Here is a 19,468-nt window from a genome sequence, read left to right as displayed (position 1 = left end):
ACCCCTTAATCTAAATCTGTTAAATAATAGTGATTACGATGTATGCGACCTCACCTTGTTTCATAGATATTGATCAATGATCATAATAATTTATCATTCATAAACTATTATCTATATTTTATCTTACTCCTAATTATTTTTTGTAAACATTTTAGCAATGCACTGTTTATTGTAGCACCTCTATCGAGTAATGCCGTTTTTAGATGTATATGCATGTATAAATTTAAAATTGTTATATATTACCATAATATGTACATGGTTACTTGAAATCACTTCAATATTCTCTGAAATTATAGAAAACATTTTTAAATTTTTCGTTTACGTTGCCACAGATCATGGATTAAACTGATAGGTTCAGACTGATGTAGTGAACAATAACCCGTCAATTATCCACGGAAAACTATACGATGAAATAGTAATAATAATAATAATTTAGTAGTAATCATAATAATTAATAACTCCCTATCTCCCCCACAAGCTGCATAAGCTTACAAGAGGTAGGTTAATCTAACCTTTAACTAATCATAATATCTAATTTGTAATAATTTATGTAAGATTTTTACAATAAAAAATAAATAGATAAATGACGTGGGATACAACTGATATAAGTGGTTCTCAAAAAATATCTTAAATAGTTTATTATTTTTTTGACGGAAATCGGAATATAACTTTTAGTGGAAAACGGTCATCAAAGTGATGACTCGCCCGTTGGCGAGGGTCATTTTGGTGGAAAACGGTTACACCCCAATCCGCGCTGGCTGTCATAAATCAAAATCTTTGTAATAAGCTAGTCCAAACTATTTTAACACCTTTAACAGATTTATATTTTTTTTACTAGACATAAAGTTATTAGTGTTGTTGCTAATAGACCTAATACAGCAAAGCGACTTCTTAATGTTTTCATCAACTGTACAATTTATATTTCATACTCACTCTACAAGCACAATAAGTGCTACAGCACCTCATAATTAAGCGTACTAAAAAATATATATTAATATTTCATTGATGCGTTTAAAGTTTGTTTAAGACATTTATCAAATTATTATAAAAAAATATAAATATTAGTCTTTTTAAATTTAATTATTTATTAGATATAATAAATGACCGTTAAAATGTTAACGAACAAACATATCTAATAATATGTGTACAAGTCAGTATTCTAAAAAATATTTTAACACATGACATTGCAATTTTTTATTTACAATCTATTTGTAAATATTATACAATAAGTACAATAAGCAAATAGATCAGTATTCAATACAATTTAAATACTTGCGAAGATGTGTAATAGGATGAGTCTAGCGACATCACTTCAAAAATTCGAAAACACACGTCTAAGTGTAAATTTAAGTTAAGAGAATAAATTTTAACATTATAACTATAATATATTTTATATTTTAGTACACATTGACTTCTTTTAGTCCCATTGTGGCAGCTTTTCTCCAAAGTCGAAATTTTGCCAAGTCCTTTCGTGTTATGATACCGACCACCTAAAATAAAAAATAAAAAATATATTTTGTTTATTTTTCACTATTTAGTACAATATTGGGAGGGGGAGCATCGTAAGAGTCTGCACGTAGCACCCTCTTACATAGCGATGTATTTTATTAGGACATATTATCATTTATCGCTAACGAATTTTACCACCACTGGACTAATTTATACTTACCAAAACGGCTTTTCTCATGGTTACCCAATACACCGCCAGTGTCTCCAGCGCTGACAGTCATATCAATTAATTCTGAGAGGAGCAATGAATGTATTGAATTTGTAATGATATTATGTTTTTTTGCGTATGAGTACTTACACGATAATTTGTCGATAAAATGTTTCGATAGTAAATTCTATTTGATTTTTCTTTTAGAGAGGTCAAAATTAAAAAGGAAAAACTGAAATTTTTACACTAACCCAGATTTTGACTGTTGATTTTTTTATTATGTTATAATTCAAAATTGTATTACTTCAAAAACTTAAAATTATCATCAAGTGTTAATATTACCATTTTCTGTAAATGGTATAATTTTCAAAATATTATAAGGTATTAATAGACAATTGAAATTTTCGATTATTTTTTTTAGTTTTTTTTGTATAAATATCAATAATTAAATACAAGATTTAACATAAGATGTTTTTATACCTGTAAAAAATATTAAAAATATATAGACTCATTTTTTTATATGCATTTGAAGTTAAAATTTTGACAAAATTCGTCAAAATCGCAAAAAATTACAAATTTTTTTTGTAGTTAAAAATTTCTATGGACTTTTCTTTTTATAACTTATGTTAGAATAATTCACCCTCACTCTAAAATGAGGAATTATTGTAGCATCTGTAACCTTAAATGATAAAATATGCCAAAATTCTCAAGTTCTCACTATTGAGGCATAATCTTAGACCAACGTTTAATTTGGGCAGACTATATAAAAAACGAGAAAATTATTTTTAACTTTAGTTTTTACTGTTTTTAGAATGAAATCGATTTATTATTTACTCGCCATACATTCTAAAATTAGTATAAAAACTAAATTACTCCTTTATAAAACTTAATTTATGACTTTTTGGACGTACGATATCTAAATATAGAGTGCTGTCAAAAAATCAAGTATAAAAAAAATTCAAATTTTCAAATTTATGATTTTTTGTATGATTATAAATAATCCGTTTTATATTTTTAACCATATTCTTCATTCAGATCTAAAAACAAATATAAAAATAAAAGAAACTGCAAAAATCCTGTTTAGATGATTTCGTTCTCAATTAAAAATTACTTAAATACACTAATATCAGTAATATCTACTTTTATTAGTTTCGACATTATTCTTGGTAAACCTCTTCGTAGGCTGAAGATAAAATTACGTTAAGATTTAAATCTCAATTGTCCTGTTCTAGTCAAATTTTCTTATAAAGTATCATCATTGAGTGGCTGCTTTTTTTCACGTGTATCCAAATCATAATGTTTACCTGCCCTGCGTCTTGCATACATGCTTATTATAATACTCAATTACAGATTATTTTATAAATAAAATAAAAAAATATATCGAACTAATTCTGGCGATTATAGCTGATTTTTAGACTATTTTAGAGGATATTAGCTGGATGTTTGAAGTATATTTTAGAATTATTGTACTAGTGACTAGTGAGCTAGCAATAAAAAATGTAATAAACAATCATATATTTATTTTAAATAAAATTATGCCTAATCCACAGTATAAGTAAAATTAAATGCATTGTTATTTATTAATGTGTATTGTGTAGGTGTTTATACTAATAAGTTATAACTAACTCCAGATTTACATCTTTATCGTTAATCACAAATTGCGCTGACGACCGATAGTTAACCTAGCAAAATGTCAACATTAATTTACTAACTACTGCACGATTTTTATAAGCCATTGCATCACCAAAAACAATATTTCATAATTATTTGTACAGTATATAATTTACAAAAATGATTTTAACAAATTATTACGTAACACACTTAACGGAGTGTTTCGTGTTGGAGTTTCCGTTTACAGCTAATGGAGTATAACTCGTTGTAATATTCGTTGAATGTGCACAAGTTTTTGTCAAAAAATGAGATCTATACCACAAATCTCCAGTAATTGTTAGCCGAGAAAGTTATATTAATAATGTGTTATTTTCTGTTGCCAGTATTTTTAATTGTCGTTTGCGTTAATGTACTCGTTATAAACCGTTCTAGAAAGTCGACGAGTATTATAATAGTGAACAATAATTGTATTCCCTTGTTAAGTTTCAACTTTATTTTTATTCCGGCATAACTTACTACTTACTATACTAGTCGCACATTAGCTTTAGTGTACATTCAGACGGTTGTCATTAACTTATGGCTAAGTTTAATAATCGATTATTTGAGATTACTCGCGAGTACCTACAAACTCATATTGTGATTTTTGTTTAAATTTAAAAACTAACTGGTTTAGTGGTTTAATTATTGTTAATTTATGTGTACATAGTAGATCATATATATTTTATATTACTAACACCTGACACAAAAATGTGTATACTTAATTTACATTTTTTATTAGTCACTATTTGTTGTTTAAAGAAAACAGTTTTTAAATATATCTGTAGTACTGATAATATTAACCCTTAACATTTTTGAGAAACAGTGGCGACGGTAATGGAAGTGTACAACCCTAACCTCGGAAAAATGATAATATCATTAAAAATACATATTATGTTTGGCAACGCACATCCCCCCAACGCTTTTTAAAAATGCTGAATAGGCCATTGAAGTTTGTTATACTAGCTATCCTGAATAATTATATATTATACATTATTCACATCTATGCATTATCAGTTATTATGTATATCTATCTACAGACTTATGGAGCATTTTGTTTTGATCAATATTTATTTATTCTATTAGGTCTTAACTCTCAAGTGTATAGTATTGGTTAGTTTGGAATTTTGAATATAATATATACGTAAATAATTAAAGGGTTAAATAGAACTAAGGTCAAATAATAAGCACCTTTAATTGTTAATGTGCCAAATATTTAATAGTTAAATTATTAATTTGTTTATATTAATGTTTATTACCCAATCGGTTTAATATTTCACATAAGAAAAACAATCACTTTTTGGTTGTATAGTTTTGTTTTATTTTTAAAATTAATAGTTTTTGGAGTTAATATTTTAGTTTCTTAATCACTTAAGGGTTTAGGTAAAAGATAATATTACGTAACTACTAAATTATTATAGAAACAATTAATGATAAACGGAAAAAGTTAACTAGTCTATTAGGGATGCACAATTATTATAAGGAATGCCAAGGTATTTTATACATTAGTTATAGATTTTAATAATAATAACAACGAATTAAAACTACCATAAAATACAGAGAGAAATAACATCAGGTATTTTTTCCAAGGGAACGTTAACACATCTACTTAACTAAATTAAATTATTAAAACAAAATTAATTAATTTAATCATTCGTCCTTTTATATTGGATGAACAAAGACGAAAGTTAAAAAAGTTAAACAAGTTCTTCGAGCTCTTCGTGAATGGTAGTTATAATACAATTTGAGTAGAATAAGATCAATGTGCAAAAAACCAACATTTTATCACTACCTACTTTAGATAATAAAATACGGTTAGGATGGGGACATCACGAAATACTAATGGTAAAATATATACAAATATTTAATATATAATTTTCATCATACCTCGTTAGTGTTGTTGATAACAACTATGTGCCGCAGTCCTAAAGTGCGAAACAATCTAAAAGTCCTTGATAAACTTGTTTCCTAAAAAAATAAGAAAAACCAAAAAAATCTTAATTATAAGATAGTAAGGAATATAAAATGTACGTAATATATTTATACTTAAAACGTACAACGACAACCTACTCTTAAGTTATTATTTTTAAATGGTAAGTATCGATCTGTTCTCTAATTGGGCTATTATAGATATAGCAGTTTAATACTAATAGTATGTGCTCGCTCATAGGTAATTCAATACTTAGTGTATAAGCTACATTAGAATTAACCGACCCCCTAATTTTAGCCAAAAATGTATAACACAGAAATATACAAGTAAATTATAACGTTTATTAAATAACTTTGTTTCTAATACATGAAAATACAATTTTTTTTTTAAATAATATGATACAAATCCCTTCTTCGTATGTTTTAATTTCATTAAGATTATAATTTGTTCGTATCAAAGTTCGTTTCCTTGTTTATAATGTTCCTACGTTTCTTATTTTAATACATCATTCTGATTGAACTCTTAATAAAACTTATTAAATATTATTTTATATAAATTTAAATTTTATGACAGTCCAATTAGCGGATACAATAATAAAAGTCGTTGAAAATAGTGGCCCAATTACAGCTAGTATACTTTTTTGAAAAAAGGTTTGTTGTGGCCCAAATCCCGAGCGCCCTTAATTTTTACAAAATTTACTAATTTATGAGTTTGAGAACCCGATATATTTGTTTTTATTAATAAAAATTTTTAAATTTTTGTAAGGACTAATCTTGTGTTTAACTTAATGATTTTCTTCCATACACTTAGCTCTACGATGGTTAGGTAGTTAGTTTAGGTTGTTGTTAGGTTAAAAATGTTTACCGATAGTAATTATAAGTATCTATACTTGTACACAGTTGGTATAGTTGTTGTTTGTGTCAAATCAATTATCTAACTCATGTAATTTTAATGAATAGAAACATAACTTGATTTGTTATGATTATTTGAATTTAAATGACTGCCAAACAATAATAATAACGATATATTTATACAGCAAAATTTTTTTATGATAATACATTATAATTATTTGAATAGTCATTTACAGTTATTCTAAAACAGTTAAAAATACTGAAATATGAAATTTCACATTTAGCTTTTCATTTGAAACTACTCTCAATGTTGAAGTTTAATGCAATTGTTCTGCTTTAAAGTGTCATCGGATACAAATATACAAATAAAAATAAAAAAGCGAAGAGTCGCTATAGGTTATACAAGTTGTAAAAGTACTGTAGTTGTTTACAAGTATACCTTGTCATTAACCTAAACGTAGATGTGTTAAATTTAAATTCAATGATAAATCAATGTTCACAATTTTGAAGTATAAACAAAATTGTCAAAATTCTAAAGTGAGGTGGTCTATTAGTTTATAGTTTTTAGAATATTATATTGTACTGGTTATTCATCACAATTTTTCTTTACATTTTTTATTCAAATTCTGATTTTTGGAATTTACCTATTTTTTTATTTTTAATATATTTTTTTATTACTTAATGAGTGTTCTGTGGCAATACAAGAAATAAGAACTTCTGTTTTTCAAATGAGATTTGTTTTTTCACTGTAAACTATTTAGTGAATATTTTTTTTTTAAATGTTGATGTATCTAGTTAAAAGTTTGAGCGTGTAGTTTCTTAGTTGTCAAAATGGTTACTTAATACTAAGGATAATAGTCTTTAAAAATGGTCTTATAAAAATATAAAATAGATATAATATTAGATTTAGCATTTATATTACTTATGCTATTTTTACAAACTTAAATTTTCAAATCGCGATTATAAATGTTTATAAATGATTAATATTAATTGCTAAAACTTTCAAATGAATTTTCAAACATAGCCTACATATTATTATCTTCTAAGCCCATTACCATAGACTTACTATTAGTACTATCCTTATTACTCAAAATTAAATAACTTAAAAATTACTCGTTTGAATTTTGAGGTTGATACGTTATAGATTGTCATAATGTTCAAAAAAAGTTATCCGTTAATAATTTTCTGTACAAATAGAATATTCTTATTTAAAAAACAAAAATTTATGTAAAAAACTTCTTAAGCAGTATTTAAAATATTAAAAATTTTAAAATTTGGTCTTAGGTGTTCAATAATACCAAAAATCAGGTTTTGAATCATTTTATTATTAAATAAAAAGACGGCGAGGATACTAAACTTGGTGAATCACTCTATATATTTATATTGCTATTGGAAATGTATATTATTTTATAATAGTATAGTAGGGTAGTTTCAACTTATATTTTCCAAAATAAATAGCATAATATATTATTTAATAATTATTTAATATGTTATTAGTAGTTGTTATTAACTTTAAATTTTATTCTGACGTACCGAAGAACAGTGTGAAAATAGGTTTATGGTATTAAAGCAATCGCGTGTGCAACTAAATTATAAAAAAAAATAGAATAAAATAAATTGCCCTCTGGTTTGATATATATAATTTTGCTGGGTAGTAATAATAAATTAATAAATATAAACCACCAGAAAGCGCTAAATTAAATTTCTCAATTTATTCATAGCTAGTATTTAATTATTTTTTCATATTTTCAAATTAGCTCTTTTTGGATTAATTCAATTATTATGTATATCTTGTTTAGATTCGATTAAAATTGTATGTACAACTAACAATATTGTAGACATAAACCCCATAAACTTAATAAAGAAATACGACAAAATATATGGTTTTATTTTTTAAGTTACATTAAAGAATATAATATATATTACATAGAATGTTCTTATGTATAAACTTTTATAATAATCATCCCCAATGCATAATACTTACTTAGCTATGTATATATTGGTTCTGGATTTTGACATTTTTGACACTTTTTAGTCCATATTGTTATTTTTTAGAATAGCGCGGTTTCAAAAAATTTAATATCCGTAAAATATTCGTTTTTCCTGACAGTTCTATATTTAAAATATATTATAAAAAAATTGTATATACATATATCTTCAAAATCAAGACGTTTAATCATAAAATAATTAATACACGTCAAACATAATATTAAACTAGTTAATTGCATTTTAAATGTTGTTTAAATAAACAGATGTACAATGTAAATTACTTAGTACTCAAAAGTTTGCATAGTATAGTATTCTTATTAAACTGAAGTAAATTAAAAATCATCGCACTTGAAAAACGAAAAGTTATGTCTTGTAATACGCAAAACTAAGCATTTTTTATAAATTGTGATTGTTAGAAAATTTTAAACATAAATTTCTTAAAGTCTCAACCATTTGGAATGAAATTATTATTATTTATGTTTTTTGAGATATTTAAAATATTCGGAATACATTTAAGTTAAAATAAATATTTTATTATGATTTTAAGTTTCTTGATTTTCTATTGTTTATCTCAAAATTCATAAAATTACATATTTTTTATAAAATTAATTAATGCAAATCATTTTATTTATTTATTTTAGTCAAAATTTACAAGGCACATCTTCTATACCAAGTGTCACCAACTAATTTATATGGAGGTTCGTTTTGAAACTTACCATATTGGCCGCGGTCCCTAATAACTTTAATAATTTACACACGTTAATAAATACATTTTTTTTAAAATTAGTATTTAGGTATATTGATTTATTTATGCATTTGTTCAATACAGATTAATTAATTTTTTGGCGTAATATAAATTTTATATGATACACTTATAATATTTATTTATTTATAATAAAAAATTTTAAAAATTTTCTCCGCGGATCAGGGTCCGTAAAAAAAGTGTTCGCGGTCTGTCAGTTGGTGACCCCTGTTCTATACTGTAACTGCATTAATTTTTAGTAAAAATAATTTTGAATAACAAATTTTTTTTGATTAGGTTAAATTGTATTAGGCTTATTTTTGTAGGCCATAATAACTTAAAATTGTCAAATTTTCAAGTTTTTGTAGAAAAGTAAGTTATTGTTACTATAAGAGTAATTTATACTTATATTTATTTTTATGATGTTTTTTTCATAATCGAAAAATATTTATTATAGCATAATACCTAACCTAATATAATAACTGTCATAATATAAGGTTATCGTTTGGGTTGTCATACCTATAGAGTGCATTGGTGGTTTTATTTACTCGATCATATTATCCTAAATCGATAATTATTTGCTGGCACCAAGTTTGTACACAAAAAATAGAGGTAATTTATAAAATAAAATAATAAATTTAATAATTTTTTTTCATGGCCTATTGCAGAGACTTGCGACTCGCATCTAATTTTTAAAATCAAAATTTATTTATTAGTTATTATTATTATTAATTTATTGACATTTTGCTCTTGGTATTATTTTATTTATCTATGTGGCTCGCGAACATTTTTAAGTTCACCACTTCTATTTAATTGTATATTATTCGTATAAAAAAATGTAGCGTCCCGGCAACTATCACAATTATTGAAAAGAAGACATAATAGTTAGTAACTAAATAAAAGAATTCTTATTATTATGGTAGGGTTTTAGTAAATTAATTTAATAATTATCTTTTATAAAATCGGTATGACGCTCTTGCGTTGTTATGTCACTTCTGTATTCAGTATAGGAAACGTTTGGACAACCTTATTTTGTAACTGAAATAGTATTCTTGGCTTTAAATTAAAATGAATATAATTTCATAGTCAAATTATGTATTCAATTTTTGTTTTTATAATTTATAATTTATTGTAAGTATAGTTAATTTTGAACCTTGTAATATAATTTCTGAAAATAAAGATTGAATATTGAAATACGTATTTTGAAACTCTCAGTCATTATACGATACGATTATGTATGACTAACTGTTATTTGGAATATACCTAAGATAAAAATATGATAATATGAAAACTTGTTTAATATGAGAGAATCTAAAGTGTATGAAAAATAGTTCGTCTTTTATAAACCGGTTAATTTATTAATTATTCGCATGAAAGTTGTTTTGTTGAAGATAATTAAAATACATGCAAAATATTTCAATCAGTTTCTCTGGGTTTTTCAAATGAGATCATAATATTCAAAACATATATCAGCTATGAGCTAGTTTTGTTAGCTGGTTAACATATATATTATGTTTGCTCATAACATAATATGTATACTGATTAACTATTACAAGATATAAATATATAATGTATGTATTTTATACCTTGTAACTTTTTTTTTCAAATTCCATTTAAATAGAAAATGTATTTTAAATAAAAGAAGAAGTATACAGGTGATTCACCAAGTATTATCCCCCCACCCTATTTTTTTAAATAATGAATTTATACAAATTATAATTTTAGGAAATTTAAATTTATTTTAATATCATATTTTCAAATTCTTTACATTTATTGTTTTAGTGTAGTGATACAAACACCTGTGTTCAAATAATACCTCTTTTTTTTTATAGTTAATTTATGATTTCTCAGATTATTTTTTTTAAAAACGTCGGTGTACTTAATGAAAAAATTCAAACAATTGGTTTCACAGTTAATATAATTTTTATACTAAGAATAAAAGTTCGTAAGGACTATAATTTTAATTATAATGTTATTATTAGATATTATTAAAAATAATTATTACTTTACAATTTAAAAAATATAAATATTTGTAATATTGAATCTAGTGTTCATTTTATTTGGATCATTTTCATATAACATAAAGTTGATAGATTCTTCTTAATTAGGTGCTAAAATGTTCATACCATAGCCTCCATTTCTTTAGAACCCATTATTACGGACCTAGATTATAGGTTATCCTTATTACTCAAAGTTAAATAACTCATAAAGTATTTGTTTAAATTTTGATGTCGATACGTCATAATGTTGAGAAAAATTAATGACCCTATATACAGGGTGTCCCGTGAGAATTTACCCATTATGATATCTTCAGAAATAATGGAGATATCATAATTATGTTTTTTTATGAGACTCGTAGGGACATGGACTTCAAGTATTTTATATTTTTAATTTAATTTAATGTTTTGGTAAACAAGTTTAAAAAGTTTTATTTAATAATTATTAAAAAATCGAACAAAAGTCGAAATTTTGACGTTTCAACATTTCATTTACATTAATCTCTTACTTTTTTATATTTTTTCTAGTTTTGAAAAAAATGTATAAATTATTTAATACAATAGGTAAAGTTAGGTAATTCTAAGTGTCAATGTTATCAAGCATGTGGAACGCGGGCTTATACCCGTATAATTGTACATAAATATTCTCAAAACTAAAAAAAATATTAAAAATCACGATGCTAAATATGATATATATTTTTATACATATTAATGAAAATAAACTGTTGAAATAGCAAAATTTTTAGAAAAATAAACTACAAAATGGTTCTTTAGTTTTTTTTTTAAATAACTAAATAAAAAATTATTTATTTTAACTTTTTTACGAAAATATTAAATTAAATTAATACAAAAATTACTTGTAGTTCTAGTTTCAGTAAGTTTAAAAAAAAATAAAACATAATTATGATATCTTCATTATTGCAGAAGATATCGCGATGGGTAAATCCTCACGGAACACTCTGTCTAATAATTTTTAACGCGTGAACTTTTCCAGCGATATAATTTGTAAGAGTTACCAAAAATCGTAGATTTGTACATGATATAGCAAGATTACTAGACTTATTAGATTTTTAGACGCAAGACGATTGTTACTCTACATAAAATAACGTAAAAAACACATCGATTTTCAACTTGAAGAAAATTACATTATTTATTGTTACTACTGTTGTACATACAATTGTACAACTATATAATATTTTATATTTACACAATTTAAAAATTGTAAAATTCAATTCGAAGAATGTTTATGAGCTTATGATCATATATGTTCTTAATATTGGAGTAATAACTGATACATGTAAATTTAACGATTTACGATGAAGTATGTTTATTTGCAATAGTATTAGATGTAAGACTTTATTGTGTAATTATTTTATGTAACTTTTGAGGAAATTAATTGGTAGCTTAATATAGTTTAGTAAACTTATATTTTAATAATTATATGTTATTTTTTTCACGAATAGAGACTAACCAATTAAAATAAACGATTTTATTCACGAAATAATATTCATGCATGTAAAAATATACTAAATTTTTTAGCACAAAACAAATTCAAGCATTTTAGCAATACCAATAAATAATACAGTGATTGAATAATAGATAGTTCTATAGTTACATCAATGGAAGCATTGGCTTTACATGCATTTGGAAAGTTTAATACACACTTTTAATTTTAGTTGATTACGATAGCCTGTGTATTTAATTCATATTCTTAAAAGCAATAAGAATATAATGTAAAATAATATATATTATTTTGATACCTAATAAAATAATTATTTTTGCGTATGGACCTAGAAAGCCGCAATTTAAAATCGAAAGACCCGCATGTGGCTCGTTAGCCGCCGGTTTATACACACATAATTTATATATCCATAGCATAGTTGCTATTAGCTACATTATGAAGTCTAAGACAAAAAAAATGAATATTATTTTACACACTCGTGATTATTTTCTACAATTACATGGTGGCAGCGATTTTTCTGCGTCGTTATTGTACATATCGGATTAAAAATAATGATAAATAATATACCACGATAACGGTGCCTAAAAACTACACCACCGTTCGCAATATGGTTAATTGTCCAGTTTGTCGTTTTTTTTCGTTTGTGCTCGACAGGCAAACAAATAAAATCAACACGAATCTCAATGATAATATTACAACTGTAGCCGAAACACGGTGATATGAAAGATGAAGATGTCTGAGACAGAAAAGAAAAAATACACGATGGATTACAGTGCTAGCCCGGAGTTACAAAGTTACAATCTTACAAAATATGAATAATAAATTAACAACGTTGAACTGTGTTCGCCGCTGGGCTACCGAGAGAACCATAATATATATTTTTTTTTAATTAGAAGATCACAACATTTATTAAATATAAATTATAATGATCAGGGCTCGGGACTTAAAGCATTTGTTTATTTTTATGGATTGACTTAAAATGTAGCAGAGTGCTATGGAAATGTATGTAATGTTACAACACGTTCAATTATGAAATTTAAATCAGTTTTTTTAAAAAGATGGTTATTTCCAGTTTTTGTGATTATTTTTAATTTTTGACCAGTTTTTCTACTTTTTATAGTTTTTTCAGAAAATCCCTCGAAAAATCTATAAGTAATAAGGTAAAATGTCTCGAAAGTGAAGTTTGATTTTTTATAATATAACGATTTATTTATTTTCAGCACAGTTAAAAATCATGTCTAGTATATCATACAATTTTTTTTTTTATTAAATATTTTTGCTCAAATTTAGGTTTTTTAAATGCTTATTTGAGTGCTTATAATGATGTTTTTAAGCGCTTATTTTAATAATTTTAAATGCTATAAGACCCGAGCCCTAATAATATAATAATCATTTCCTCGTTTACTACACTGAATGTAAATATGTTTTTCCATAACTAGAACGATTGATAAATGGACGAGTAAATAATATAATAGCTAGGCTAAACTGTGATTATTTTAACTGAAAACACTTAATATTTAGAATAACACGAATATTTTGAAAAGATTATTTTTTAACACATTTTAAGTTATAATAATAATTAAAACAATACTTTTGAAAAATAATATTTTTTTCATAATATTGTTTTATTTGTTTTTAATTTTATGATAGACAACACATTGCATTTTTAAATTCATGTTCCGCATAAGCAGAATAATTTCTGAGAATTTTAATTTGTTTATAAAAAAATTATTTGAACGAATACTTATACTAATACTCTACCCCCATTTAAATTTAAAATATACATTTATTTAAGTTTATAATTTTACTATAATTTAACTATTCGTTCAACATTTTATTTTATACATACTATTTAAAAATGTAGTGTACTGAAAAATATGAAATAAGAAATGTATGCTATCCTGCAAAAAAATATTAATGAATAAAAAACTTTAAAAACCATTGTTTTGAAATGACTTCTAATAATTATGTTCAAACATTTTTTTTTTTTTGACTTAGTATAGATGACTATTTAGGTTCACCGCAACCACCACCTTCTCACCATCTGTCTCTGCAATGTCTGTGGCTAGCGCTTCAACATTCAGGATAAAAATATCAAGGTCTTTATGGACCCTATCTATCTATCTTTGTCTTCGACGGCCAAACGATCTTTTCCTCTTTGGCTTCCAGCTGGTGACTTGACTGATAGTCTGTTCTTGACCTCGCCATATCGCATGTCCAGTCCAACTTATCCTTTTACTTTTCAATATAACTATTATTTTTGAATCTTCTAACACGCGTATTATCTCTTTGTTCTATCTTCGCTTATATTCTCCCGTGTTTTGGTTTCTCCAGGGGCCAAAATTTGTTGTAATATCTTTTTTTCAAATCTTGCTAGGTTCTACTCATCTAGTTTTGTTGTGGCCCTGGTTTTACACGCATATATCGCTATCGGGTGTATCATTACTTTGTATAATGTTAGTTTAGATCTGATTGAAAGTAGTTTAGATTTTAATATTAAAAAAAAATATTTGTTAGCTGAATATATTCTGTTTTGTATTTCTTTGTGGTTATTGCTCGACACGTTCAATTCTACTTCTAGATATTTGAAGTTTGCAACCAACTCATATCTCTTACTATAAAATTATTATGTCTATTATTTTTAGTTATTACAGTTAAGCAGAAATCACAAGAAAGATAGGAGCATGTGTTCAAAACTCTAAATATATGGTCAAATTTAACAAACATTTTATTGTCAAAGGTATTCATGATAAACACAGGACTGAATAGAAAGATACACTTTCACTAATGCTCTTTGATATTGCATTGGAGGAAGTAGTTAGAAAGGCATTAAATACCGATATAGGAGTCAAACTACAAGAATCTAAGGCTATGAAAATAATAGCATACATCGATGACATAGTACTAGTGTTTGAATCTGAGAGTGACTTTCAGTGTGTTTCAAGGATGAAAGTAAACAAATGGGCTTAACTATAAATAAAGATTTTCATTATTATTTATGCAATATCATTGGTACATAGAAATTTGTAGAAACGTATTATACTTGAGCTTAAACTTAATGGAATTGAAACCATATTATGTTGTCCTTAAATTTTAAAATAAATCTCGTTCATGTGAAATTATAGAAATTAATTTTTTCAAAAAATTGTAATATTACTTCAAGTTATGCAAAAATCTTTTTTACCTCCAAAAAAATTGAGTTTTTAAATATAGGTATTAAATTATTTATATTTTGAGATCTTTGGAAATATATTTTTTTTACTTAAATTTTTATCTACACTTTATCAACAAATGTTCTATATACCATAAGATAAATATATTATAATGTGTTAATTACTGATTTATAGATATAAATTACGATTTATTCGACTAAATTTGTACTGACATATTGATTATTATATCTACATACCTACATAATTATTATATTATATACTTGTTTAGTTATGCACGTTAAATAAATTTTTCAAAACGTTTTAAAATAAACAGTATACATGGTGATTCACCAAGCAGGATTGCACTTTTTAAAAATTAAGTCATTCAAAGTCTAATTTTTGATGTTTTATACTATTTAAGGAGTGTCCTGTGTTAATACAAAGTGTTTTTTTTAAAATGACAATCACCGTTTTATAAAAAATAAATATTACCATAGTAATTTTATATATAGTAATTTATTTTAACAAGTAAAACCAATTTTAAAGGCTATTATTCTTAGTGAACAATTTTTTAATGGTTGATAAACTACTTGTACGAGTTTTAAATTAGGTAACATTTTTAAACATTAATTATTCAATAGAATTTTAAAATATGATCTTAAAGTATATCTAAAAAAATTTAAAAATCAGAATTTGAATAAATGTATTATTTAAATTACGTAAGTGAATACACAACTGCGTTTTATTCGTATAACTATCGTGATACTAAAAAAATAACACAATCACTTTTTTCGATACATTTTATGTAAACAAATTACAAAAAAAATGTGTTTGGTTTGTCGTCGATAGATATTTCGTAACAAAAAATATCAAGTAATTAAATGTACCTATCACAAAGTAAAAATTATTCATTCTAAACAGTTTATTGTCTGGCTTGAAAGCTATTCATAATTCTCATTGATAATTAAAATGTTTATTAAATAAAAATAGTATTTATATGAAAGTAAGGAAAATCACTCTATATAGGTACTCGCCGATTTCCTCGTTTGAAGTTTCTGTATGTGCTTATTGATGTCGATATATTTATAAATTGAGTACATATATTAGGTACTTACCTATTTATATATTATATAATACATGTGTATAGAATAATTAATGTTATTTTGTCTAATCGAATTCAAAAGCCACCCAAAATGACATTAAACTAAATTGGAAAACATGACTGACTAAACAACATAGCGTGATAAATACACGCTGCTGTATTATACGGCAATACAATGGTTGACGTACGATATAGTAAAAAGAAGATTAAAGTAATTTAGTGCCGATAAAACAAAACCGAGCCATACGTATATAGACAACGGTATGGTAGCATTATTCTATAGCACGAGCATAATGCAACAACACGTCATTATTACGGCTGAATAAAACATTTTTTAAATCAGCGAAAATATACGTACATAGGTACATGATTGTACATGTAGCAAAAACGTAAATGTTATAAGTATGTTATAGGATCGAATTTATCATAAATTACGCAGATAAAATATGTTTTTTACGCATATGAAACTCATGGTTATTAATATATTGAAAATGAGGAAACAAGTTAAAAAAATATTATTGTTATTTTTTTGTTCATAACGAATTAATTTCACAGCGCACCCTTGAAAATTCAATGTATATATTGCACAGTAAAATATTGTCTATATTCTTCAAGTTGTTGGTGAGAATATTCGTAGCAGTCAATAATCACAACTTAAATAATGTAAATTATATATCATCGTGGTAAAAATACAAAAAATACTTACCTATAACTGCTTGTTAAAAAAGATTCATTTATATAAAAAAAAAATCCTATTATATAATAATACACATAATGTTGGAAAGTTTTAGTACCTTACAAGGTACAACAAAATGATTAAAAATCGTTATTTTATTTAGATGCGATTGTTCTGATGTATGTTGCACTATATAGTAATATAAATATGAAAATGTATACGAATTATCTTAATTAAAATAGGTGGGGAGTTTTTCAGGTACAATAATAGTTAATTATAATAGCGGCAAAGTATATTTAGTATCTAAAATTTTATCCTGGACATAAAGACACAAATAATAGCTACACAAGTTTTTAAGCTAAGCTAACTTAAATTAAATAATTGAAAAAAAACTATTAAAATTAGAAAATCGTAAATGTTAATAATGAGTTTTTGTTGTGCACGCGTTGAGCAATTTGCATGGCATAGACAAATCTTTCTACCTACTCTACGAACATTAAAATTTATCAGTCGTACGTCCAATTATTGAAGGTATCTACAATTGATTGTCTTGTTTCGATCACCTATTACATCAATATAAATTTACTGTATTCACTATTCAATGAAAACATGCTTTATTCAAAAAATTGTTGGGCAAAGTTTACTTTACACAATAAATAGACGATACGTTAATAAAATTTTTTATTTTGAACAACCAATTAACTATACAAAAAAGTGGTCAAATGGGTATCGCTCTACTGTATAGTAGAGATGAGTAAGTCACTATAATGGATGGGTTAAATTTGAATGCAATGACAGGTATCATTGTATACGAAAAACGATTCTCAATGGAGATGATTTGTCAGTCTAGGAGAATTAATAGGGTATATTATATTATTAACTATATTTAAATTGTAACCTATCGTTGTTTTACTCGATTTCGTAAAAAAATAAATTTCATATGTTCATCAATTTTTTTCTATTTTGACACTGGAGTTTTTTTTTTTATAGTTATTTTAAGAAAAAATTAAGGAGAACCTTGTGTTGTATTTTTTAACCTTAAATATAAATTACAAACATTTTATGCATTTTAAACTTCAAAAAATGTCTTGCAAATATTTATGATTTTGACATATTTCGTAAACATTTGAACTTTTAATGCTTATAAACAAAAATTGTGACTAACGATTTTTGATTTTTTTTTACTACAATAAGAACAACTTATAATAAACCTTGTAATAAATTTTAAAGATTTTTTGGAAAGCCAAATTAATTTTATCGTCATTTCAAGAAAAAAAAATTTAGAAGAATCGAAAATTTTAATAGTCTATAATAAGTTTAAAAAAATTCTAAATATTTTGAAAATTTAATCGTAAATAGATAATGCTAATATAAACATTTTGTGAAAATTTCAAATAATTACAATGATTCGTTTTTGAGTTATGGCAAAATAAAAAAAATACATCATTGTAAAATCAATACATTCATCACTCCGTCCAGAATCTAAAAATAAAACGTATTTAAATATTTGAAATATATGCGTACATAATGACAGGGCCTAGAATTTGGGTATTTTCCTACTGCACACCAAAATATTTTAAAATAATAAACATAAACCTAGTAGTGCGCAATGCACATCTTGCCACATATTATTATATAACTTCGTTGCATAATTATTGTTGGTACTTATTAATGATTAGTTATAATTAGAGCACGGATGTTGTTGCATTTGCAAATTTTTTTCTACTTTTTCAATATATTGCTAAGTACGTTTTTAAATGCGTGACATGTAAATAATAAAATCTAAAAGTTTTAAGTGCAATTTTTTGCAATTTTTGGATTTTTATTGCAATTTTATTGAATTTACTCATTTATTTACAACTATTTTAGTTATATAGTCGACACTCAACCTTCGTAACATCTATGTAATATTATAAAATAAAGATAATTTCAAGTTGGTAGGTATTTAATATAGCACAAAAATAATTTGTGAAATATGACTATAACAATTATGCGTTACATTGTTATAATTTGTTCTTCAGCTACTTCGAATAGAATACTGAATTATTTGTATTTATATTTTTGGTAAAATTTTAGATAATAACAGTAAATTTAAAACATTGCGACGTTTCGCTCTAGCCAAACGATTTCCGCCCAGCGGCCGACTGCTCAGTTTATGCAAGGTCGCCACCCTAGGCCGAGTTGACTTAGCAACGGAGCACTAGGGATTTATATTATTTTTATTTATAAAAAAAAAAATCAGATATAATATATAATAAAACAC

At 25.0% G+C, this 19,468-nt stretch overlaps 1 protein-coding gene across 1 annotated transcript in view; it reads right to left on the bottom strand.

The window, feature by feature from the left end:
* Positions 1-1,157: 1,157 nt before the first annotated feature.
* The window catches only part of LOC113551720 (H(+)/Cl(-) exchange transporter 7-like), a gene marked incomplete at its 5' end in the record, with an annotated part of 40,665 nt that continues 22,354 nt past the window's right edge, over positions 1,158-19,468 (bottom strand). Inside the window, 2 exons of the mRNA XM_026954136.2 lie at positions 1,158-1,490; positions 5,192-5,272. Coding sequence (XP_026809937.1) covers positions 1,398-1,490; positions 5,192-5,272 — 174 coding nt within the window. The remainder of the gene's footprint in view (positions 1,491-5,191; positions 5,273-19,468) is intronic.

This window comes from Rhopalosiphum maidis, chromosome 1 (genome assembly GCF_003676215.2).
Source record: "Rhopalosiphum maidis isolate BTI-1 chromosome 1, ASM367621v3, whole genome shotgun sequence".
NCBI lineage: Eukaryota > Metazoa > Arthropoda > Insecta > Hemiptera > Aphididae > Rhopalosiphum > Rhopalosiphum maidis.
Note: the sequence above shows the minus strand (reverse complement) of the source record. Positions and strands in the feature narration are given on the sequence as shown.